This window comes from Plectropomus leopardus, chromosome 3 (assembly GCF_026936395.1).
Source record: "Plectropomus leopardus strain MGB_pleo_1.0 chromosome 3, ASM2693639v1, whole genome shotgun sequence".
In the NCBI taxonomy this organism is placed as follows: domain Eukaryota; kingdom Metazoa; phylum Chordata; class Actinopteri; order Perciformes; family Serranidae; genus Plectropomus; species Plectropomus leopardus.
Window position 1 is genome coordinate 7,967,146 of NC_142178.1, and position 27,058 is coordinate 7,994,203.

Below are 27,058 nucleotides of genomic sequence, written 5' to 3' on the forward strand. Positions count from 1 at the left end.
TAAAAGAGATACTTAACCAATTTTCAACCAGCTTTGTATCAAAACAATTTGGGTAGTTAGTGTAAATGATATCACTCCTCGCCCTATGGTGACACTCCACTGGATGATGCAAATTGATGCAAAACACCTAATCGGGTGGATTTTCACTGACTCTTAGGGCTGTTGTTCGAACTAGAAGCTGTCCTTCCGCATTTTCGTATTCCCCCGCCACCCATGCCGCCACCACAGACAAAAGGAGTATCGACCTGGATCAAGGCACTAACCCCCTCCCTCTCCCTGTCAGAGTCGGACCAAAATCCGACCAAACGATAAAACTAGAAGTCCTGATTGAATTTCAATCAAGTTTCTGCACTGCCTATATCTTTCCTCCAACGTCTTTTAGAAACACAATTTAATGCTGTGTTTCGCTGTGATAGCGAGGGTTTGTGAACAGGAAGTGGGCGCCATACTTCATACTAAAAGTGTAGGTGGAAAACCTGAGATCAAACAACAAATATTAACCAAGATTCTGTTACTGAGTTATATATTTCTTGCCTCATGATTTTGCAAACTCAATTTAGCAAAGTTTGTAACTGTGATAGGAGATTGTTTCTTGCCGGCCGGCAGCCTTTGATTCACAGGAGCGTTTATTGGTCTGATGCAGCACAGTGCTCTCTGGTAGTTTTAGATTTTCTACCTCTTGGACAAAACTGCCCTTTTTCTGTTTTCTCTGGTCATGTTGCATAGATTTCAAAAGTATTTGCGTCTTCTACTGCATAGACGGACTATCAAAAGGCCACCTTTCCAGCAGTGAAATACTTCTCTAGTACAAAAAAATACCATTGAAAAGCCACTAAAGTAAAAGTCAACACACTGTAAAAAGAAACTAATTGTTTCAAATTTTCAAATCTAGTGTCCAGGTTGCCTTAAAATTTTGAGTTGACTGAATTTGAGAGAAGAAGTTGAAGTAATTTTGTTGTGATTCAACTTGTCTTCTCAAATTTAGTCACCTTAAAAATTTAGGGCAGCCCGGACAACTGCTTTTTTTAAGTTAAAGCATTTTTTTTTTTTACATTATTCTCTGAACAACAAAAAGTTAAAATGTTAAGAATTTAAAAAAATAAATAAATACATAAACAATCAAATTTAGTAATAGCCCGTTTAAACTAAAATATAAATAAAATTGAGAGCTTATTTTCAAATCTAAAATATATAGCAATAATAAATAAATAACTTTAATAAAAAATAAAATTGTACTTTCCCTGGGTTGTGAGTAGATGCGCATGGTATTTGAATATTAAGCCTTTTCATACTGTATTGCTGAGCTCCCATATCTAGTGTAGTAGTGCAAATCACAGCGCAGAGGACTTAATTTGTGCAGGCAGAGATCTAGGTTATCCCAAAGCAATTGTTTCAGACCAAACCAAGTGGAAAATCCAGTGTGGGTTTAGTTGTTTGCTGCCTTGGCTGCAGGGATGCTAAGAGCTCTGGGTTCCAGCGTTCTTCTACCCCCCCCCCGTCTTTTTTTAATCAGATGGCTTGTTCAGGAGTGGAGGGGATTAAGACTGCTGCTGCCGCTGCTGATGACTCGGTCCAGTTTTGGAAAGCCCACAAACACATACACGAATGCAGGACAGGAACACCCGGCTGCAAGCGTGCACGTACACACACAAAGGCGTATATGCAGTTAATGCTAATATGCATATAGAGTCATTAGCATATGCATGAGCTGGCCCATATGCATGCACAAACTGTATAGCGTAGGCCCGAGCGCTCATTCATGCAAAAGCTCACATCTAAGCGTTGTCTCTCTGTTTTGCCGCCCGCTCACTTTCGGCATTTCTCACTCAACACTGTCAGTTTTCTGGACAGCAGCAGTGATCTGCCATGTCTCATTGTGCCATGTGATTTGAGCTGTGAGATTTCTGACACAGACTGACGCCTGTCTCTTCTAATGCCAGACACTCACACCAGGCGCTGCAGATGGCAGAGAGACAGCGAGACAGACAGAGGGACGGAGAGAGGGAAAAGGCAAAAACATCTGACTGATTCAAAGGAGAAAGGAAGATGCTGGGGGAGGAATAGTCAAAAAACAAATAGATGACTGAGAAAGGGGAGTCAAAGAGGGAAGAAAATAGAAATGTTTTGTGTTTGGGAGACTGAAAACTGTCAAAAAGTGTGCAAAAGAGGAGAAAGACTGAAGTAAAAAGAGGAAAGGACTAGAGGGAGAGTCTGAAAGAAAGGACGTGAGGTAAGGATGAAAGGATAGAGACGTTGAGCTTCATGTTGACCCAACACTGTGTGCAACGCCGCCAGCAGATAACACCAGTCAGTCTCCTCCCACTTTAATCTCCCCATCATCCATCAATCCCTTTGCTCCATCCTTCCACCCCTCCATCTCAAAGCCATTCACTCCTTTTCATCGATACGAATCTGTGCCTGTTTGACAAACATTTTGGAAGAAATACGGTTTTGAAGCGTGCTTTGTAGATTGTGCAACGGGCAAAAAAGTAAAGCAGAAACAAAAAAAATGAGGCTGACTTGGGAGATTTAAAAAAACAAGAACTTTAGAAGCCGACTGATGTTTTAATGCTAAATGTTTGCCATAAGTTGAAATTCATCAGCTACTTTGTGAACTCACACACACACACACACACAGCCACGCACACACCAAAACACACCTCCGGCAATGAGTGTATGGTCCTAATGAAGCGAGAAGAGGAGAGGCAGCTGCATAACTGGAGTGTAAGGCCTAGAGGGAACTCACACACTTCAAGTCTGCGTGTGTTTGTTGGCGTGTGTGTGCGTACAGACTATATAATATGTGAAAGTCTCTTAATTTGGGGTTTTGCAGGGAGTCTAATGACTGCATATTCTTTTCTACCTCCCTTCTTCTTCTGTCTCCAGGTTGTGAGGGCCTGTTTCTATCGTCCTGTTGTGCAGTGAGGCAGTGAGCTCACGGTGGATACAGCATGCATGTGTCGACATATCCCATGATGCACTCTGCCAGTCCGGGCCTGCTCCTCCTCAGCTTCCTCTTCCTCGCTGATGCCGACTGTGAGTTTCACACTCAGACCCATACACTTACATATATCTATACATACACTTATATTCTCACACATGCAGACTGACATGCATAAAGAGGAAAAGTTAAATTTATATATGCAGTGCATATCCTTTGAACACATGAGCGCACACCAGGTTGGAATGACCTGATTTCCTCTTACAAACCACTCCACTCCTGATATCGCATCTCTACTGTATGTGTGTGTGCTTATCTGTATGTGTATGTGTGTACGGGTGTGTGTGGGGTAGCAGGTTTGATATGAGGCCAGCTGTTTTTGTCCATCCCAGTATTACTTGGCATGGATAGACAGACCACATATGGCAAATCAGATAATTTTTTCCTCTGCTTGTGCGATTGTGTTCATACTGTGTGTGTGTGTGTGTGTGTGTGTGTGTGTACGTGTGTGATCCCTGATCGTGGCTAGTCGGATGTATTTCTCAGGGACATGAACATCAGTATTCTGGTTATGAGTCGTATGCTGGTTTTAATTACGCCTGCTACTACTTATTATTTTCATGATTGCTTCATCTGTCTCTTACTTTCTATATTAATTGTTGGGTCAATACTATGTCAGAAAATGGTGAAAAAGGTTCATTACCATTTTCCAGATTCTAAAGGAGGAAGGCTTTCGATTACTTGTTTTGTCCAACCAACAATCCAAAACCCAAAGATATTCTGCTATAATAAAACAGCAACATGGAGGCTGAATGCTATGAATTTCCATTTTTTTACATAAAAATATAAATAGATAATAAACAATAAATAGATGATCAAATTAGTTACATTTTCTCACAATTGACCAATCAGCTAAGCTCAAGTTGTAATTATATTCTAAATATTAGAGGAAACATAAAGTCACCACAATATTCGTGTCCATGTTTATGAATTGAATTTAAAAATGATCTTAGTACTGTCAAGGTTTGGCAGGATGAGGATCCAGAAATGCAGACAAACAAAACGGGAGCCGGAAGTGCAAACTGAAAGCGAGTTTTAATGCCGAATATTATAGACAAAGAAGGAGGGGAAAGCAGTAATACTGTGAGTAAAACAGACAAACTGACAAAGGACAAAGGGAAACACAGGTATATATACAGAAGGAAACTAATCAAGACAGTGACCCACAGCTAGGTAGGTGGACACAGGAGCAGGAGGGAAAGACAGGAATTGGTTAACTAAAGAAGGTGAGACTGGGAACACTAGGCTTGAGCAGAAACAGGTGTGCAGGGGAGACTGACAGAGGACAGGGAAGGACAGACAATACTTACAACACAGGGAAGACACACTGAGAGATGGAGAGACAGAGAGAAAGAGAGGGAGCACAGGTGACACACAAGGAGTCAAAATACAAAATAAAACAGGAATCAGAACATCAGTAACTAGAAACAAGGAAAAACTAGAAAACAGAAAACCTCAAAACAAAGTCCACATTATAACAAAACCCCCAAACCATGACGAGTATACTTGAGGAATTTGTTTTCAAATTTGGCACAAGCTTGCTAATTGTCATGTTTTCAAAAACATAAAAACAATCAGGCCATTATGCAGTGTCATAACTTAGGGACAGGAGGGGAGACATTTGGTCAGGTACTGAAGTGATGACACGGGGGGACGATGTGTGTGAATCATCCATGTTTTCAGACAAGGATATAAAGTGTAAGTGCAACTCCTCTGGTTCGTGGAGGCATACAAAGTTCTAGTAGTCTGACAATATTATGGATATAAACTGCTGAGGAATGAAACTTTTTTTTCTTACCTTTCGCCTGTCCGTTCTGTTTGTTAGTCTCGCTCAGAAGTCTTATTCAGAAATGTCATAGACTTTTCCATGTTGTCAAAATCAGCTAAATATTCAGACATTACATTAGAAAATCTTTTAGATAACACTAAGATATGCTTTCTGTACTCAACAACCTCTTCCCGACACTCCTTTCTCCAACTCCCACGTTTCCAACACTGTTTTCCTCCAAACAAGTCAACTCTCTCGAGATTAAAGAACAAGACTTCTAATTGAGCGAGACTTCTTCACAATAACAAACAGACCAGAGAGGTGCAGAAAAATGCTCAGTTTCGCTGTAGGGTATTTTCTGTACAGTTATCAGACACTTCTAATAACAATCTAAGCCTGTCAGTGGTAAAAACAAACACTTTCAATGGACATAAATTGACTCTGCTCAGTTCCTCGCAGGGAAAACAATAAGCCTGTTTGACCACTGCTGACTGAAGCAATTTTTAAAAATTGTTGTCTCCATTAGTCACTTAGACACAAAACATGACAAAAGAGGGTCCAGGTTCAAAAATACCAAAGTTTTCCATTAATGAGATATTCCTAAAGCCTGATTAATTCATTATTAATAGGATACTGCTGTGTGTGTGTAAACACTCTGAATCTGGGTGTCTACCTGTGTGAGAGAAAGTCTTGGCCATGGCATGACTTCTCTGCCAATTTGTCAAGTTGACAAATGCGTCTTTGAATCTCACGGCAGCCGTGATGAAACAGCCACATTTGGGGTGAGAGTGAGGATAAAAGATATGAAGACAGGAGAGGAGTGTGGGAGGACTACAATTTGGGATAGACTGAAAGAGAATAATGGAAGAGAAAAGAGGAGGAGGTCATTCGAGCTCACCACGCAGACTGTTAAACATCTGGGAGCTATTTTGCCACAGACCTCAGAATCAGTGGTGTCTAGTAGAATTTTGATTTGCATAGTTGTTTTAAAAATGCTTGTTCTATAAATAAGTAAACATGTTCAGCCAGATAAAAGATGCAGCATGTTTGGTTTAGTGTGTTTTTTTGGAGGGAGGATGTGGCGTAGCTCCAAGCTTCTGGTTGTACGATGCTGAACATCTATTAAAAAAATGCCCCTGTGAGGGCTGCTTGATTTGCTATTGACATCGCTTTAATTTAACTATAAAAAAAACACCCCAAAGATATTCTGTTTGCTATGCTAAAAGGCTGGAAAGCTTTTAATTTCCACTATTTGTACATAAAAATATAAATAAAAAACTTAAACAATTAATAAATTATCAAATTAGTTACATTTTATGTCAACTGACCAATCAACTAAGGTCCAGTTTTAATTATATTCTAAATGTATCCTCAACAAAACATTTGAATGGCATGAGAGGAGTTAGAATTAAGCAACAAAATGTATCTTAGCTACATAAAAATAGGACCACCTAAACACTTGTATGCTAAATTTAGACTATTTTCACCACTTCATCTTGCTGTCAGGCAGTCCTTTACAGCAGGAAACTGACACTGTTACATTAATGCTCTCCTCAATGCCACCACACTCCACTGACAGAAAGTTGTTTCACTCCACAGAACGCAATGAGTCTCTGGTCCGCTACTGCTGGTTAATTTGTGTTATTGCATGACTTTTGGAACTGAGCAGTATCTTTATTCTTGTAAACGTGTCCAAACTGAGAACGCTGATAACACACAATTCTTACTAGAGGCTCAGTTGCGAAGGACTTTCTGTGGTGTCCTTTCTCCTGCTCACCCCGTGCCTGCACAGTGCTGCTGCACAGAAGGAGAGAGGGGGGAGAGATGGGAGGGACTCAGCAGAGAAGCCATGTACTGTCCTGTGCAGCATTGAAATGCAATATAATACATTTGAATGCCAGGGTTCCTGCAGATCCTTTAAAGGACTTAAAAGGCATTGAATTAATTAACATAAAAATAAAGGCATTTGATTGTATTAAATTGGCTTTTGTCTGAAGTTGCAATTTAAAATCCCAAAAATAATTGATAACATGTATTTTTTGTTAAGTAATGTCATAAATTCCTCTTTTTTTTTAAACTCGCCATGATGGGAATCCAAGCAGTGGAATCTCGCGTGCAATTTGAAAAAGTCAAAATCACCGCTTCTGTTAGTAAACCATATAGCTACTGTTATGATAATGTAATGCCTTCCATGTGTTACTCTCTAAAAAGGGTTGTGATTTCAACATTTGACTTACATAATCTAACTTTTTGACTGGACAAAATGTTGTGTTTTATGTTACAATGAACATTTGGGCAACAAACTGTCCCCTTTTAATTTTGAAAACTGGTCTAAAACTCCAAGTGGCATTAAAAAAGTCACTAAATATAGCGATAGTCGCCAAGTTGGCAACACTGTTTCTTACCTGCGCTGAAACCTTTGTTTGGACTTTGAGGGGAGAGGCCAATCATATGCTCTGGGAAACGATGCGTTTGATTTGCAGAATAAAAAACAACATGGGCGCATCATTGGTAGACTCATCATGTGGCACAAAATCATCTTATTTCATTTTAAAAATTGAGGGAAACCAAAATTGTAATTGAAAATAAAGTGCGATTAATTGTCCTGCCCTACTCCCTGTTACACACATAAGCACACAAGTACAAGCTGCCATTCCAGGCCTGCAATGTTTAAAAGTCCACCGTCACACAGAGCCCACAGTAAAAGCACACACATCCACAAACCACTCTTGTTTTCCTTTCAGCCTCCTGCCCTCTTGTCCCCTGTGTAAGTTCCAGGGTCGGCCAGTGAAGGCCCAGTCATCCATCAAAACGATGATGCTCCCAGACTCCGGTTAGCAGAGCAGCGCAGACACACACACAGAGGGTGGAGAGGATTCGTACTTTGTCTCCTCCGTCTATATTTTTTCTTTTTCCCATGCCCTCGTCTCATTCGCCGTGACTCTCTCCATTGCTCTTTTCCCGTTCGCTTGCTGCCTCTTCTCTGCACATCCGTATAATGTGGTGAGAAAGGAGGGACAGAGGGCTGGAGGGGGGGAAAGGGAGGAAAGGCTGTTCTTTTCTCTTTTTATCTCATTGTGTATGACGTACAATGCCTCTTTTAATATCAACAGTGGGGACTCAGAGATTTGAATGTTGAGAATTCAAACACAGGCTGCCGGGACGCTGACATCTTTGTTGCTCGTCGCGTGCCTACATGTTTTGAAATGGTAAATGCGCTCGGAAAAATAGCTTTCAGTCGCGCTTATCTTCACTCAAACTTAGTGGCAAATGAATGGAATACATTTAAAGCATAATAGAGTGGCACTGAATAAAGGGAACACTCTGGTTTCTGCCTCAGCAACTGATGTAGTATAAAGAGTGAGACAGCCTGTGTACAGAGGAGGACAGGGCGGACTTTCAACCAGAAGACCACTGTTCGTGTCCCATAATAAAGCAAAAGTCAGTGTTATTTTTTACCCAAACCATGTTTTTTTTTCCTAAATGTAACCAAGTAGTTATGTTGCTTAGACCTATGTTTCCTGTGATCATATATATATATATATATATATATATATATATATATATATATATATATATATATATATTTTTTTTTTAAAGATGCTATGCATGTAACAAGCAGAAACTGACAAAAGTGACACCAGAGGGTTACCTAGAATGTTATAGTTTGAAGCATAGGTCTTGCCTGTCATAGACCTGTCATAATAACTACCTGGACAATGTTCTGTCCCAGAAATAGCAGAAATATGTTATATTTTTGTAAATTTGAGACCATTTATGCTAGTGAAGAATTCATATTGTTATAATAATGAAAGTAAAACATTTTCAAGAGCTATGAATTTTCAATTCTCAAGAATATACAGACTTTTCAATACACATATTTTTAAGTAATTAGGTATTGTTTAAACTAATTTAAATTTTGAATATAAGATAGTATGTATAAAGGCATAGTACCTTTATAGGAGTAGCCCAAAATTACTCAGTTTGAGAATTAGTATGAAATTTGGCAAACAAAATCAAAATCAGGGGATGCCTCCTGTAACTTATTGAAAAAGCTTAGCAAAGCTCTTGGAGAACCACACCTGAAAATCAGCTTGACTTTTCTTAAAACATGGCAAGAGCAATTAATAAAGAAATGATCAAGAAATTAGTAAAAAGTACGAGAAACTTGCACGAAAAAAAGGTTTTTATTTAAAAAAATGAAAAAAAGGGTAAGCCAACAAAAACAAACAACGATGTGACCTGAAAGTGCTCAAAAAATTTTGAATATAGTAACATTATTTTAAATAGAATTACAAGTGATAAATGTTCCTGGACATTTTCCACTCGATTTCTGTTTTAAAAGTCTTATTTTCTAAATCTACTCAAGTTGGTCATTGTCTTTTTTCACATTTTTGCAAAAAATCAAACCACTTGCTCAGGATCCAAAGGTTTAAATACTTGTGAAAGGCGTCTGTCGATCTAGGTTTCAAAGGGTTAACGTCACCACTGTAATCTGGATGGTGTCTCCTTAACGTCTGCACAGAAGCTTCCTTTTTATCAAACTTCAAAACCATAAGCACACATGCTCGTTGCACCCACACACACACATACTAGTGGACTGAGGGTATTAAGATGCAATCAGATGGAACAGTATCCCATGTGCATAGTTGGAAACCTTGCATGACACTGCACCATATGTGCATTCTGCACACAAGCGCTGGTGTAACAATACAAGCAGCGCGCTGAGCTTTGCGTGTGTCTTTTACTTCCTCTTTCCTCCCTCTTTCCTCTCTCACCACCATTTTTGTCTCTCAGTGTGTGTTTGTGTGCGCGTGCATGCATATGACATCTATCTGGTGGATTAAGAGTAATGCCCTGATCCCGTCGCAAACTGGGCCACCGCTCCATGTACGCAGCGAGATGTGAGAAAGCTGCATCTCTCTCGGTGTGTCATTCAGCGCGACGGGAAACAATGCAACAACAGGGTTCTCTCTGCTGACCCTCGTTTGCCCCAAAAACAACAAGCTGTCGTCCTTCCCCTCGCAGCCTGGGTGTAACAATAAAAATTCCAGCTGATGTATAACTCAGTGTGTGTGTGTGTGTGTGTGTGTGTGTGTGTGTGTGTGTGTGTGTGTGTGTGTGTGTGTAACAGAACACAACATAACAGCTCCCTTTTTCAGAGGCTACAGTAAGGAAAGCAATGCTGAGTTGCAACCTTGCTTTAGTAAGCAGACTGTACATCTTGAAACCAAGTAGGGGTGGTTTAGGATTCTGCCTAGGGAGGCTCTCGGTAATGTGAAACTCTTTAGCCTCAGTTTGCATCACATCATTTATGTGATGTAAAAGCTGTGCATTTCCATTTTTTTTTCTCCTCACTATGCCAGATGTAATAAAAATGCTAAATTCAAATACTGACATTTTCACACATGACATATAAGGCCTGAGCACAACGTTGCAACTACAGAATTTGCTCACGTGGTGACTGATTGACCTGTCAACATCCGACCACATTGCCAGCACTTGCATGGCCTTGAGGTTGACTGGAATCTGAAAGGTGGTTGGGTCAATTTCCCACAGTGACAGCACTGCTACTTTTGCTTACTTTTGGAGCCCTTGAGTGAGGCATTGAACACAAAGTGCTTAAACAGGAGCTTTCTTTGGTTACCTGTGAGCGTTCCATTCAGCAGGTCCCTGGGCTTCTAAGTTGCTGTAAAAAGCCATGTGGTCTCACAACATGTTCCAAACTCATTTTTTGTGTATTCAATGAGCGTAGTTTTTCATTGTGTTTTCAGGTTAGTTTTGACTTTTTGCATTACATCAGCCTTTTTTTCTTCTTTTTTCTACCTGTGTTATTTAGTTTTGGCTCAACTTGCAGTTTGGCAGGCTGATGTCATCACTGTTACATACAATGGGTATTGCACATTAGTGTATAACAAAGAGCAGAGGTTACAGAGAGAGAGAGGTTGTGATCATGTGATGTATGCACTACAGCCTGTCCTCCACCATAAACAAAAACAGGACTTTGACTCAGAAGACCAGGGTCGTACCCTGTCCCATTAAACACTGGATGGACACGTCATGTCCACGGCCAAAAACGGTCCCTGTTGGATGCCATAAGCTGCAACTCAGTGATGGGACAAAAGCTAGATGGTGACTTTATTTCCACTTCCAGTAAAGGTCCAGTTTGAACCTCTCTTGCAAACCAAGAAACACTGATTATGTTATTGCTATGGGAAAAAAATGCATTTATTTTTGTGTTTGTTTATTTTGTTTTGTTGACGATGTATGTGTTTGTTTCAGAAATCCAAACCTTTCAGCCCTGAGGCTCCAGTTTTCTACTTGATAGCAAATAGAATATCTTCGGCTTTTGGATTGTTGGTTGGACAAAACAAGCAATCTGAAGACATCACCTTGTCGGCTCTGGGACATGCACTCTATGGCCAAAGACTAGTATTACTCAACCCCCATTTTTTAATTATGTAAAAATGATGCTTGTGCCATTTATATACCCACATGTGTGGATATGCTTGTGTGTGATGTAAGAGCCAAAAGTCTCCATCCAAACAGTCTTTGATCATGAATTTCCACAAAGTCATGTTACGTAGTCATAAGAGCAAGTGAATAGATAAAGTACAGGGCTTTCACCCTAAACTCCAGGGTTTGACATCTGTATGGGTCAACTTTTTATTTGGTCATATTAATACTGTATTTTGACGGTGCTAGGACACCCAGGAAGGGTGTGCAGCTAGGCAATGTCATGAGTGCGTGCACAACTTGGACTATATTTGAATTCTTTGATATTATATTTAAAAAACAGTCATTCAACTTCTCACTGTTTGCTGGGGTTTGAAATCAAAAATCATTGTTGAGTTATTTTTTGTAAAATCACGTTGCAGTGTCAAGTCACATTATCATGTTAGGCACCCAACCATGATTCTTCTCCAAACCTAACCTCATGGATAAGATTGCTAATTTGTACAATATCATACAAACTGTATGCATAAATTCTCATGAGACATGATACAAACCATTGCATGAGGATATGCTGAGTAAAGCTAGAGCCATTTGAAGTGTGCAATGAGTCCTGTAACAAATCCTGCAAACATAAATCTGCTCAATACTTGACTTTTGCTCCTTTGGATAAATTGGTCACTCTTTGGTAAGAATATAAGACTGCAGAAAAGCTCTAATACAGTAGATTTGTGGTTATCAGTGAGGGTTTATGTTTAGTGCAACGTGCATGTTTGTGTCTGTTTAAGTATGTTTCTGTTTTACATGTATATGTATGCAAGCCCGTGTAGTGCTTAGAGTATACAAGAGATTAGATTGAGATAAGTATCTAGTTTCGTGCGAGCTTCATGGCTTCTTGTTGCTGATGGATGAGGTACCGTCAGGATTCAGTGGTATGAGATGAAGAGGCGGGTCACAGAGGTGAAAGGTTTCTGGCCTGGGGGATTAGTTAAGGGTGTGAAATAGAATCAAGGCGTTATTTTCCTGGATGGATTTTTTTTTTCTTTTCTGTGATTGATTGGTATTGCCTGACGTGCTGAAAGGGTAAAGAAAAGGCAAGATCCTGGTTGACATTATCGCCCCCAACCACAGTACAAAATGTCAGCATCTGCTCCCGGCAGTGTCGACCATGATTGAGGCACAGTGTGATTTCTCCTGTGGGCTGGGAAGTGATGATCAAATGACCAAAAGGCCTTCAGTGTTACCCTGGTCAAGTCTTGAGAGATCATTTTTGCATTTTTTATCTCTTGATGGTTTATGGTGACAGTTTTTACATGGAGAAAGCATTTTCATTCTCAGAATAACAGTAGTTTTGTTGACCAAGTTGGGAGTGAGAACATGTTGTCATGGAAAATGATAAGAGATGCTTTTGCCAATACACTTCAATGCAGGGAAACTAATTTAGATGCTCAATACTACTCTCACCATTTGATGCATCATAAAACGTTTGCCTCAGGGGTGCAGGAGGAGACCAAAAGACAGTATTTGTACCCTGATCCACTCTTTCCAATGCCAGAGTCAGGCCAGGAGATGTTAAAATCAAATTTTATACTGAATACAAAGTTAATATAGGAAGTTTTCTCTGCACCTAAAGTAATAAACAGGCCATTTGTTGCCCTTAAGACATTGGTCGGATTAACATGGTTAGACAGTTGTTTATTAAAAAATACGAGAAAAGAAATCTTCTTTGACACTGCAAAAAAAGTCTGCAGTGATGTTGAGTAAGGAATACAAGTAATGAGCATAACTCTAATCGCACTGAAATTGTCCTTTAATTTCCTAATTTTAAATTAATGTGCCACTTATCAACAAAACTAATTCCAGTCATTATTTAAATAATTCATGGTATATTTTCTGGAATAATTATTGCATTGTATTAAAATTCCATTCAAGTGATGATGAGCCAGCTCATGCTCATCCGGAATATGACATTAAACCTTAAAAATAAAGAGGCTAATTTAAATGCTTGACGACCTCTTTCATCAACTCCAGTGCAAAATATCTCCCCATAGAAGGTGACAGAAATGGGTCACATCACAAACATTTTCAGCAGTCATATACACAAAATTAAAATGCCAATCACAGTTGTGCTATTATTATTATTTAACTGTTAATCATCAGTGCTGGCTGTAGTTATCTGTAAATGTGAGCGAGGCAGATAACGCTGAGAGAACGAGAGTCCATGTTGATGAGAAAGAGAATGAAGCAGTTCTGCTGATGCTTCTTAGTGTGCCGGCCCACAGAGGAGACGCTATTAGCGGCTAGCATAGCTGCGCGCCCATCCGTGAGTAACAGGATCTGACCAGCGTTAGCTTAGCATTAGCTTAGCAGGTGCACCCGTCTGTGAAGAGGCCTGGATAGCATCAGCTTAGCTCTAACTTAGCAGAGCGGTGGTCTGTGAGTAATACACTGTGACCAGCGCTGAGAAAACCCTCTGTTCGTCGTTATGGGAAGCCAGCCCTGACCCAGTAAAGTTGTGTACCCAGTGGGTAGTCCATGTGGTTCTAATGATCTGTGTATAAAAGGGGACCCCGTTTGATTAATTCCTCCCCTTGTGTTTCTAACAAATTAACCCTGATTAACTCGGCACTAGCCAGACCCTGGGGCAGCTATGGTGGGTAAGTGGCATGCTAATTGGACATGCACTAGTATCTGTAGTAAAAGTGCATTTTATGCTTTTGCTATTGCATCAATGAAAAGGGGAAATTGTGTAGGACTAAGAAGTACTTGGTGACGTCTGCTGGAAGCTGTCCGAAAAACTGCAGATCTATACAGCGAATTGACAAAGTAAAAGTCATAAGCATTCAATTTTACACAAGAAGAAAACTGTTTGAAATAAATAATCTTACACTCCACATTTGATTGAGACACTGACACAGCTGGACACTTTATGAAACTTGAACATCTTATCTTTAATGTGAACTTTTATCAAAAGTTACAGCACTTCATTGCATATAATTTAATTTCTGACGTTGAAATGGCCCATTTTACCAAATGTTTTCCAATTACCACTTATATGTGCTGCAGAAGGATGATAGCTGTCTCTCTGTGTTTATTGGCCCCAGCAATCCAATTTCATTTCCAGGACGAAAGCAAGCAGCTGATAATTTGCTCTTAATGTGTCGGTTTGATGTTAATGTGTTTTAAGTTATGGTTCTGGCCAGATGCCCACCCACTCTCCAGGCTGACTATCACGGCCCTGGCTCAGGCCCCCGATATTGGCCTCGTTCCTCAACTTGTCTGACAAGCCTGACTCAGTTCTCATTTGGGGAGTCATCAGCTTACCGCCCACCACTGCATACAACACTATGCAGCTGGATCTTTCCCTGGCAAGGGCTGTAAATTACTCATTACGTGCCTAACTATCAACATGAACGCACACATACACAAATCCAGGAAAATGCGAGGCGCAGGCACAGATGCTTGACAAGTTATAGCAACATCCAGAGCAGCCTTTTCAGATGTGATCAAAATGCAGACAGCATTGCACACAAAAGCTGTTCATGCACATGAACAAATATCCACGCAGAAACACCCAGAATCGTCTTTGGACGTGTCCAAATGGGATGCACCTGATATATCTGATCAGGTAGTTCATAACCGTTTTATACCCTTCCACCTCCAAGGAATGATCCACTATTCAACCTGTGGGCATAAATAGCCAAGCACTGAGCTCAAACACACACAAGCAGGATTAGACAAAGTTAACATCCGTTCCTTGTAGGTCAAACACTAAATCTTACTCATTCTGTTTTCTGATCTGTGATTTTATACTGAAACAGACACAGCGGGTTCATTTCGTGCTGCTTTTTGTTGATTTGCGTTGTTGGGATAGGCCCGTCTGCTTGATGCCTTCTCGCATCACATCAGCTAAGTGATTGAGGGCACGCAGAATTAGGCCTGAAGGCATATAAATTGCAGTGTTTTGCCGAGTTTTGGGAAAGATCCGTCAGAGTTCAGATCGCTTAGCTCACTTAAGCCCAGAATAAATTACCCAAATGTCTTGTTTCATTATTATTTCACTTAGTGGACATTATTAGTCAGAGAACATCCATCCATTTTCTGTAACCGATTATAAAAACCTCTTAAGGGGCCTTGAGGGGCTGGAGCCGATCCCAGCTGTGATTGGGTGAGAGGCGGGGTACACCTTGGACAGGTCACCAGGCTGTCACTTTCCCCAAAAATCAAGACTGAGCGAATCTGAAATGACACACAATTTGTTCGAATTAATTTGAATGTGATAAGAGTGGGTGTCTTATCCTTTAGTCTTTATGTTTCCCCATGTACTGTCGTACAGTTACACTATGCGTTTTGACATTGTGGTGCATCTTGGAATTTCTTTCCATAGCTCCAGCTATGGAAAGAAATTCTCTCCCAAAAGAGTACCAATGGCATGCATATCCTTGCATATAACTCTTGCTATCTTGGAGGCGGTGGCATTTTTATGAGCTTCTAGAGAGAGCCTTGCTGAAGTTGAGTGTGCCAAATAGTAGGCAGTCAGACGAGGTTGTACACTTGCCATTGCTTAGCTTGTCCATTGCGCCTCCGTTGCCTCAAGTGGGAGGCAACCTAACGTAGGCAGTTGAATCCACAAATTTGTTGCCGTTGTAGAGTATTACAGCTGCTTTGTACAAAGTCAGTTCATTTCATTTCATTTCATTTCAATTCAATTCAATTCAATTCAATTCAATTCAATTCAATTCAATTCAATTCAATTCAATTCCAAAGTGCAATGCAGTTTCAACAGTCTACAGACCTTAAAAACATTTACATTTGCAGTCAACAAACAGCCTTGTATTTGTTAGTCACTTTTTACGTTGTAGAACCGAAAACATTCCAAACACCGCTGCTTAGATTATTGGTGTCATTATTGTCCACTCATGACTTGGCTTTGCTTGCCAGTGTCTTCCATTTTTGTAGTGAAGACAACATTAGCATCTTTGCTTAGCTTAGTTTTGTCATAGGTCAATAGAGAAGGGTCTAAATGCAGTCTTCTAGACTACTCACTTCAGCACACAACAAACACAATCACTACACAACACACACACACTTCATTACAAGCAAGACACACTCACAACACGACACATGCACTTTACTACAATACACACCAATTTCACTACACAACACATACTTCACTACAAGGCAGGCCCTCATCAATACATTCACACTCACTTACACAACATACTCACTATCACACTTTACTATATGCACAACCACTTCACTTCAAGACATTTACCCTGTACATCTATTCTTCACCCTCATCATAGTGTGTCTGCAGCTGCATGCAGGATCACAAAGCAAACTACTTGAAACAATTTACTGGTATGTAAATGCTACAAACTTTGAGTATGAACAGATCATTACAGATCGAAAATGATCTATGTCCAAACAAATGCTTAAATCTTGAATAAAGAGTGACAGCTCTAAGAGAACATTTACGCTCATATTCACACCTTCAGGCAATTCAGAGTCACCAATTAATCTAGCCTCATGCCAGCACAGGGAGAACATGCAAACTCCACACAGAAGGGGCCAAGCCACCAAGAGAGTTTAAACACACTTGCTGTGGGGCAACAGAGTGAAACACTGCACCACCGTGCCGCCCAGTCAGGGACAAGAATAATCCATTTTTAAATTGTTTTTCTAACATTTGATTTGAGTCAGAGCACAGAGTAATTCAAATCAAATAATAAAAAAACAAAATATTCTTTTCTTAATCGAAATTGTCAGCAAAAAGAAACACATTTCACTCATTATGTGTTGCTCATCACATATTCATACATTTCTGTGCCATAAAAAAGTATGGGAGCTTCTTATTTTTCACACTTTTAAAACTATACTTGCACCACCTGAGACATGTATCTTAGGTTCCATCTGTTTTCCTCCCAAATATGTACTTTCCATTCTTAAATTTATAAATTTTTCCAATCTTAATACACTATATCCGTAAATCATACTCCCTGAAGGTTTGCGCCAGCATCTGTTCTTACAAACTCGAGCTCTCTCGCTGTGTCCCTCTAGGTTAAGACAGCATCTGCCAGCTACAGTATGTCCCCGTAGCCTCCTGCAAAGTGTCATTAGCTTCATTTAGTCTTGCTATTTGTCTTTTTCTGCTACTCCAGTGAACCTCAATAGCCCCATTACGCTTTGCAGGATCATTTAAGGGGAGTTTATTCAGAAATGGTGTTGCATTTGTCACGGTTCACTAAATTAAAACAAAAGACAGGAGGAGAAGCGCAGCAAAATCAGTCCAGTTTTTATCTGTTGACATCTTTTGCGATTTTTATTCTAGGCCATTTCTGTTTGCTAATGCATTTGCTCTGTTTCCAAAAAGACATAAAGACAATCTTTTGCCCCAAAATCAAAGTTTATCACACGTCTTCAGCCATGACTCGAAAGTGGTCTGGAGAGGGGAGCTGACTTTGTAATTCCTGCCATCTGCTGTGTAGATCAGATCCCGCTGTATGGCGACCTTTATGTAGGCCACACATACACACACACACACACACACACACACACACACACACACACACACACACACACACACACACACACAAGAGAGGAAAGATTCGCAGTGTGTAATTCCATCTAAATCTCTCTCCGCGGACAGTTTCCCCTCACTTCCATCTTGGGTCATATTGAGGGAAAAGAGGAAGGCTGCGAGGAGCACCGAGCGACACGCACTAGCACCTAAGCATGTGACCGCTGCAAAGAACAAGTTCTAATGTGTCCATCTTCTTTTTTTTATCGTATATCCATGAAATAATAAACCTGCAGGCATCCCTTCCCTCCCGTTGAAGTACTACAGATACTGAAGTGCCCTTTTGAGCTCAAGCCCTCAATTCCTTGGCCTAAATGTCAATGCTTAATCCTACCAAGCAGCACGACCAGAAGGACCCCGATGATCTCTGCAAAAGACACAACGGCATAAAAGGAGAGCAGAGAAGTGGTGCGAGGATGGATAAAGGAGGCAAACAGGGAGGATGGATGTAAAGAAAAAGTGGTGGAGCGAGGAAAGGGAGACGGGGGGAAGAGAGGAAGGATGAGAGCCCATAAAATGAGGGGAGGAGGGGGAAAAAAAGACAGGAGAGGAATTGTGGGAGTGAGTTGGGAGAAGTGTGGAGCATACGGTTGCACCCCCCCACACACCCTCCTCATTAAGTCAGTCAATGTGACAGGAAGACTTATGTAACACCCCAGAGATGGAGGGAGGAGATGGAGAAAGAGTAACAAGGAGGAGGATGAAAGAGGGAGCAAGGAGAGCAGCTGTAAAGAGAGGGGGGAAGAAGCGATTCAGTAGCAGAGAATTAGGAGCGGGTAGAAAGATAAAGGGGGCAAAATATGAGAAAGAGAGTGTAAGACAATTAAGCAGGAGATGTATGAAGAGAGGGATCGGTCTGGAGAGATGAAGAGAAGAGGGGGGAAAGATAAAAAAAGCAATTGAAAGATCTACCGTGCCTTTTAGTATGGCTCGCTGGCTTTACACTTTTCATTTGTTTTGTGGGGGAGAGATTAGCAAGAGGATTAAGAGAGTGATTCTCCCGCTCCTCATTCTTTCTGTTCCCCCCTCTCTCTTTTTCCTCTCACTCTTTCTTTCTCTCAGATGGGCTCATGCATCACGCACTCACATACAGTGGAACGGCATGTAGACATTGTGTGCATGCAATATAATGCAATACATATTATTCATTTTTAGGGTTAGGGTTCTGGCTAGGGTTGCTGTTTGTTTTGTTTTTGTTGTTATTTTTGTTGTTTCCCCTGTTGTGCCAGCGAAATTCATTATTGAGAAAAAACTAACTGAATTGCTTCAAAGTTACTGAGCCCTTCATTACATTTTTTTTAAAGAGTTTATTCAATAATAAAATCATTAAATTGGAAATACAATCTTTTTTTTATTAGTTTTGCTGAACTTAGTCTCATAAATGTATGTCTCTCATATATACACATATATACATATATATTTCTCTCAAGGTGTATGCCTCAGATCAATTCCATTAGCCATCTAGAGAAACAAGAAGCGCTGGTAGCCTTGCTGTGGAAACATTAATATATAATATATTTTCCTTCAAATAGCTATATTTTTAAAGTTGCTCACCATAAACGACATTTTACAAGATTACATTTGAACACACTATTTGAACATTATAATTAACATTTGCCTAATACTCATTTTTACCTGTTGACAATGGGACAACATTAGTCTCAAGCCCTGTTTTTTATTCTTCACAAAATTGATGTAAACCGGTGCATAGTTATTTTCATTCCTAAAAGATTTGATCAATTTAAGGACTATTTTTCTGATAAAGTGATAAGCCATTTAGATGCAAATTGTCAGAAAATAGTTGAAGGCAATCTTTAAAATTTCAACATTGCCAATTGTGTTCAATTAGTTGTCAAAAAATACTCACAACAATGTAAAAACAGTGAAAATCTGCCTATTCTCACAGTAACTATAAATAATTGTCAGTCAGTTGACTAATCAGTGAAGTGACTAATCGTTTTGGCACTAATACACATACATAAGGTCGCACATGCACACCCACATATACAGTACGTGCAGAGTTGGTGTACTTTGATGTTAACTGGCAGATACAAGGATGAAAGTGAGTCGACACAAAAAATGCACACACACACACTCTCTCTCTCTCATACACACACACACACACACACACACACACACACACACGTTCTATTCAGTCATTGAGGCAGATTTGGCCGTAAGCCAGTGAGGTGTAGAGGTGATTGGGCAGCTTGGGGCTCTCGGACCATGTTTGCCAGTACATCTGGCTCGCTCTCTCTCGCTCGCACTCTCTTTGTCTCACCCTCTCTCTCTCTCTCTCTCTCTCTTTCTCTCTCTCTTGCTCATCTTCCTCTCTCCCTCCACTTCTGCTGTTCATGCTCTCTCTTTCTTACCCATTCTGCTCTCCATCTGTCTCTCTCCCTCGCTCCCTTTATCTCCCCGGCTCTTCTGTTCACTTCTCCCCAGTCTTTCAACACGCACGCTCTCCCTCGTTTTTTCTCTCCTTCTCTGAAAAGCTTAGCTTTTCTCCCTCTCTCCCTCCCTCCTTTTAAACAGCAAAAAGCAATTTCTCTCCCTTTGTCAGGGCGGTTGGCGGTAAGCCCTTAAGTAGGGATTTTCTGGTTTGGCTGGAATGCCATTAGGCGAGCTGGCGGTGACGTGCCGTGACTGACGTGCCGAATCTTTTTGATGTCGTGATGTCACAATCCAGCGGAGGCTGTGGTTATGATATTGTTGGCGTCCCCGGAATGAGGGGCTTTAGTGGTCATGTCAGGAGTAAGTCTTCATAAATCCTTTATGGCACAGAAATATTAAGCTTCTTTGGTTGTACAGGGACAGAGGGAAAAACATGGTGGAACGTGCACACACGTGTACAGAAAAGAAGATGCGCACACAGACACAAAGCCACCCACATGTACGACTACACTGAGAGACTGATATAGGTGCACGTGTACTCCAAGAATTAACACTGTTACACACACACACAAACACAAAAAACAGCCAGTGTGCTCTTATTCATTTGAATTTTGATTTTTTTAAAATTTTGACTGCATTATTGTCCTTTCTCCTTTCTCCACACACACACACACACACACACACACACCTGGCATCACCTTGTCATACACACTTTTAGCATAACAAAGGTCTTAAACTTATGTGTTACAAAAGTGTTAGCGAATTTAGAAAACATTCTTAGAGAATATGTACATGTATGTGTCAATGCTTATTAGTATTGTTGGAATAGTAGTGGTTGTTATATTAAGCGCACTGACACAAACAGCAACATTGGGAGTTTGATATTCGCTTAACTTTTGTATACTTTTTTTCATACAGCACCCCCCAGGTTTACACGAACCCCAGAGGATCAAACGGGAGTCCAGGGCGGAGTGGCCTCCTTTGTGTGCCAGGCCACCGGGGATCCACAGCCCAAGATTGTGTGGAACAAGAAAGGCAAAAAAGTCAGCAACCAGAGATTTGAGGTAAGAGGCTCAGACACTGATAAATGAAGTGTAACCTCGTGCCTTTTTTTATTATGGCACTGACTCAAGCTGAAATGCTGTAAACTAAAACGGGAATGGATCAGCATCCCACAACAGAGCCATGACTCACCTTTATACACCTTTCTCACAACTAACATTTTGACTTGTCAAAGACAAGTGTGGGCCAAACTCAAAGCAAATAATACTGACTGTAGAGCTGGTTTATGGATTATGAATTAGTATATTGAAAGAACATTATTTGGAAACTGTTCTGATAAACAATTATTCTATAAAGTTATAGTGGTGCAAGGATAATGTTTATTTGTAGGCCTGCCTGGTCCCTTTGTCATAAAGTGGATTTTTCCATTTCCATTTGAATTATTGCTGTAAAAGAAATTGTGGTGAACAAAAGTTTATGATACTTTTTTTTGTTCAGCACAATAATCTCCACAAATGAACACCACACTTATGCTTTTAAGCTGAAAAATGTAATTGCTGGACATAAAAGCCAATGTTAGGGTATAAATGAACTACACCCTGGTTGCATGACTTCAACGTCACCACCACAACAAGGATGTAAAGCTTTTCTGCATAATGATGTTCTCTATTCTCCCTTAGCCACTTCCTAGCAACTGCCATTTCTAAGACAAGTAAAAGTTTAAAAATTCACGAGAGGGGTATTTACTGACATATTTGTGTCATTGCACAAAACATGAAAGTCTGTTTGTGTTAACCACAGACCTTATTTCAGGCATCTAATCAAAAGCCCTTTCAATAAAAAACATTGACTTTGAGACAAGGGTACCGGCAATGCTAAAATACTAACTTATTTAAGAATTTTAGGACTCATTCCTGCACCACTATATAGTTTAACATTTTGGGAACATGATTATTTTCTTTCTTGCTGAGAGTTAAATGAGGAGCTTAAAACTGCTCATGTGTTTGTCCATTAAATGAAGATGGACCCAGGAGCTTAGTTTAGCTTTTTGTACCACTTAAACAAAACGTATTGTGTTAGTTGATGAATTTAAGAAGTTCTGGGAATATGATTTTTTTTTAACCCCTTTTCTTGGACAGAGTCAGGCTAACATTTGCTGTTTATTCAAGTCTTAATGCCAAGCTAAGCAAAGTGCATCACGGCTATAGCTTTATATTTGACATACAGATTTAAGAGTGGTGACAGTCTTCTCATCCAACTCTCTGCAAGAGAGCAAAACTATTCTTATTAGTAATTTTTCAAGCACACATGTCAAATACTGTGTAGCCCTAGCTTTCCTATTCTGAGGATTTACATTTTTTTATTGATAGTAAAAACAAAACAAGAGGTCACCTTGGGTTCTGGGTAATTTTCCACAAACACTAAACTAAACAGTAAAACAATTGATGGATTAATTAATGAAAATAATTCATAGATGAAGCTTTAAATGGTAGTTTTATGTTTAAGTTAGCTAGTTTCAAAGCCCTGTTGTGAGTGTGTAAGCACACTTGTCAGTGAATGTTAAAGCCAACCCCAGATAATCCTCGTCTTGGAGCAAGCTTTGTCTGTTTGGTGTTTCCCCTCACTATATTTGAGTTTTTAACGGTGCAGTGTCCTTGATTTTCATGCCTTTCTCTTAGATGCATGCTGCTTTCATTCTGGCACCTGGTCGCTAGTTTTTTATAAACATCCCAAACACAGCAAAATAAGAAGAAAATAAGAAAATACCAGCAAGGTGCAGGGTCTCTGCTAATACATACACAGCCACGCACTTGTAAGGATTTCTCACAAATTCAGTTATTTGTGACAGCCCTTTGTGATAAAAACCTCTGCCACAACAAATTTATGTCATATTTTTGGGGCAGGACCTGTCATTAGAAGCACTGTTGGAATGCCATTAAATTGTTCATTCACTATGCTCTTGGAATGCAGAGCATACTCTGCGCGCAAAGGGAGCAGCAGAATATCAGGTGCAGTGAAAGTGAAACTTGACCATTCCTCTGCAGCTGCTGCACCTCTCATCCATCGATCTGATCAGTTCTGACCGGATCGACAGATCTAGAATCCATCCCATGACTCAAAACTTCACAAACTGCTGCTGAGGAAAAAAAAGTACTCATGACAAGCTCAGCATGTGCTGCATTCATTGACCAGCAAAAATGTCCAAATTTAGAAAGACCCTACCCCCACCATGAGCTACACAATAGTATCTATATATTGTAGTTTTAGGAAAATCCTGAGTATTGTACCTTTAATGTTATTAGTTACACCTGTACTTTTCCTTTGATGTCAAATCAGAGTGCCCTCTGACAAAAATGCATATCGCTTGCACTGTTTTTACTGCATTGAAAGTTGACATTTAAGTCAATAATGAGTGTTGTAATGAGTATGTATACAATAGACTGCCTTATTCAGGGAAGACATGAACATACATAAAGCCAAAACTGTACTGTTAAAGATTTGATTTGTTTACCTGCTTTCCTTCATTTGTGCTCCAAAGGTTATACAAGTGTGTGAAATGCTGTGTGCTCTGACTCTTTCATATGTCAGATGATGCCTTGGGCTACAGTATATGAGATTCTCATATGATCAGCCTTATTAGTTTCCCAACGGCTCTAACCTTTGATTTATTTCCCCTCTCACAAGTCCCCCTTAGATGGAGATGTTGAATCAGCCTCGCCAGTCAGTGTCACCCTGAGCTCAGGGTGCTTTTCCACTTTAATAAGTCGAGTTTCCTCCCAGGTTTAAGTTCATCTTGGTTTCTTCCTGTTTGTGATTAAATCACTTGGGGAGATATTTTATTTTTAATCCACCCTATATAAACTCAGACTATGTGCTGTATATTTCTCTTTGCCGCCCTTTCGGTCAGGAGTTGTTGAGGGATTTCTTTTTATTGGATTTCAGTTGGCGGAAACCTTCTCAGAATTCAGAATCCAGATCTAGTACACGCTTGTATTAAACTTATGCAAGAGCATTTAGAATGTAAAATCCAGTATTTCTGAAAAATTTGTTTTGTTGCATATTCTTAATATTAAAAGGACATGAGAGATAATCAAGGACATTTTGTTTCTTAACTGTCCTTTTTCTGTTCTTTCAATTCAAGTCAAAGGTTGCGTTAAATCATCAGTGGAATGCTTCTCTGGTGCTACCTGAAATCATTTCAAATGTGTGTTGTGATTGATAGTAGGCTATGAATCCAGGTATGCCTTGTGGCTAAAGATTAAACCTGACTCAGCGCTCTGTCCTCTCAGCGTCCCTCAGTAAATTAAAAACTAGGAAAAGCCCTTTTTTGACTGTGAAATTGACTGTTTATCACTGTGCTGCAAACAGTGTTGAAGATAAAATTAAAACCAAACAGCAACACCAGCTGGGGTCCAATGCTTCAGATGAACATTTTAACAAACCTGCTACTGAATCAGTAGGATAGTTCAGTCTTTCGAAGCCCGATTAATTTAAGATATGTTTCTTTAAACCTGCAGTTTTTGATATTTTTGGCAACTTTGGAGGCAGCAGAAACACACTGTATGTAAATACAATATTGACCATTATCATCACTCAAGTAGATATTGCAAAGAGTTTCCCATGTCAGCACATAGCAGACACAGAGCAACATTAGCAAACATTTGAATTTGTGTCTCTACACACCTGATGAATTTAACTTCAATATTAATTCATTTTTAGCTCTGTTTTTGGTCTTCACCAACTCCTGAGTGAAATATGCGGATTTGCAGATGCTGTATGCTCCATTATGTTTATCAGTAGCTAGTAGCTAACTTTGTTTTAGGCCCTCTAATGGGGAGGGAGTGAACAGTGGGTTTGCAGATCTTTTCAGGTTAAAAAAACGGCAGTAAAACAAAACTAATGAGCTAAAAAATGCTATGAGGCTCAATTGATCTGGGTTTATCAGAAGCCAACAAATGGCACCTTTAATTGTACGCATTTTTATCCATTTTTAAAATATTATGTTTTTTTATGTTTTCCCTCTAACAGGTAATAGAGTTCGATGACGGGTCTGGCTCGGTCCTGAGGATCCAGCCACTGAGGACCCCCAGAGACGAGGCTATTTACGAATGTCACGCCTCCAACTCTGCAGGAGAGATCACTGCCTCCACCAGACTAAGTGTGCTACGAGGTCAGTGTGAACACACATGCAAGTTTTTATTGTTTTGGGGTCAATTCTCCTTTTGTTGCTCATTGCCTTTTCCCCATGTTTTTGGGAGAACTCAAGGCAATTTGCTCAGATTTTGAAATGGTTAAAGCTCCTTCTTTACATTGTAAAATCTGACAATGCCTAATTAAACAATTAAGCATTGTCAATTACGCAAGAGAATCCTTACTTGATTTAATTATATAACTAGTTTTTCGTTGGGGGGTAGTTGTACTTTAAAAAGTCTAGGCAACCGATTGCCTTGAAAAATGTAAGAAAATATGACTTTTGATCTTAATTTACTTTATATGTAATTGTTAAGTTTACTTAAAATTGAGTTCTGTTTACTTAATATTGTAAAATTGTTGCAACTTAAAATTGACAGGTTTAATTACATCTATTTTTCTAAGCTTTTGTAACTTCAGTAAACCAAGTATACTATCCTATATTCTGTTTTCTGCTGGTTGCAAACTAGTCAGTCACATCGCAGATTCTTAAACATGTTAACAAACAAAACTCACAGATCTAACTTCATCATCGGCAAATCTTCCATCATGATCAAGTTAAATCAGACTAACTTAGGTTAGTGAAGTTGCTAACACTTAGAAAGAACAAGGTAATTTCAGTTGAAGATGCTAAAACTTCCCAAAATTAAGTAAATAAAACTAAATGTCAGGTAAACTTAACAATTGGATATAGAGTAAACTTAAATTAAGATTTGAAGTCATATTTTCTTTTCTTTAAGGGCAATCGGTTTCCAAGATTATTTTAAGTAAAATCAACTTGTCATATTTTACAGTGTAGGTAGAAGGTCTCTATTTAAAGATTATTACTGTAGGTTGGGATTTAAGCACTGGCCGGAGTGCAGTATAAGTATAATCCAGGTGAAATCAGGTTTCACACATCCTCAAGTCAAATAATATATTCCTCTGTCGATGTTGTTCTAACTTAAAAACAATTTATGCAGAAGTGGAGACTTGTCGGCTGTTTCCTCAGATGTAGATATATATATGCAAGTGTAAGCCTGGGTCCACCGCGGTAGATGTTTTTTGTTAGTGTTAGCAAGAGTCCATTAATGCAGATAGTGATGTTAGTGGAGTCCATTAGGAGAACATTATGTACCGGTAGTTTGAAGCTCAAGAGTGTCTTAGTGAGTGAAGCTGCTCAAGTGTGGATAATCACATCGCCCGCCTTTACAGTACATGCTCGTGGGGAAAGGACGTGCAGCCTATTGTTCTACCATCTCATCTCTCTCTCTTTCCTTCCCTCTTGTCTCTCTGAGGGGTAATAGCACAGTCTACAGTTCCTCGTCTCCACTCTCTCCTCTCACTGTCTCGTCTCTGTGTTTTTTGTCTCCCCAAGTTCGTTCCCTCTTACGCTTTATTTCGCTCTCCTCCCTTTTCTCCGGTCTTTTTATACACTTTGTTTTCTCTCTCTCTCTGTCTCTCCGTCTCTCTCTCTCTCTCACTCTCTCTCTGTTTCTGTCTCTCCAGATGCTCTTAGGTCCACTTCACAGCAACCTCTAAATTATTCACATCAGACCACTCTTTGCATCTTCTGTGCTGTTCCGCTCCATCCATCCAGAATTTTTCCTGTCTCACATGGTTGTCTTTCTACGTGTGTGTGTGTGTGTGTGTGTGTGTGTGTGTGTGTGTGTGTGTGTGTGTGTGTGTG

General features: G+C 39.9%; 1 protein-coding gene across 1 annotated transcript in view; it reads left to right on the forward strand.

Annotated features, from left to right (window-relative positions):
* ptprdb (protein tyrosine phosphatase receptor type Db) overlaps nucleotides 1-27,058 on the forward strand; it is a 243,414-nt gene that overhangs the window by 136,755 nt on the left and 79,601 nt on the right. The window contains exons 8-10 of the mRNA XM_088075462.1: nucleotides 2,887-3,036; nucleotides 21,115-21,260; nucleotides 25,228-25,369. Coding sequence (XP_087931588.1) covers nucleotides 2,952-3,036; nucleotides 21,115-21,260; nucleotides 25,228-25,369 — 373 coding nt within the window. The 5' untranslated portion in view covers nucleotides 2,887-2,951. The remainder of the gene's footprint in view (nucleotides 1-2,886; nucleotides 3,037-21,114; nucleotides 21,261-25,227; nucleotides 25,370-27,058) is intronic.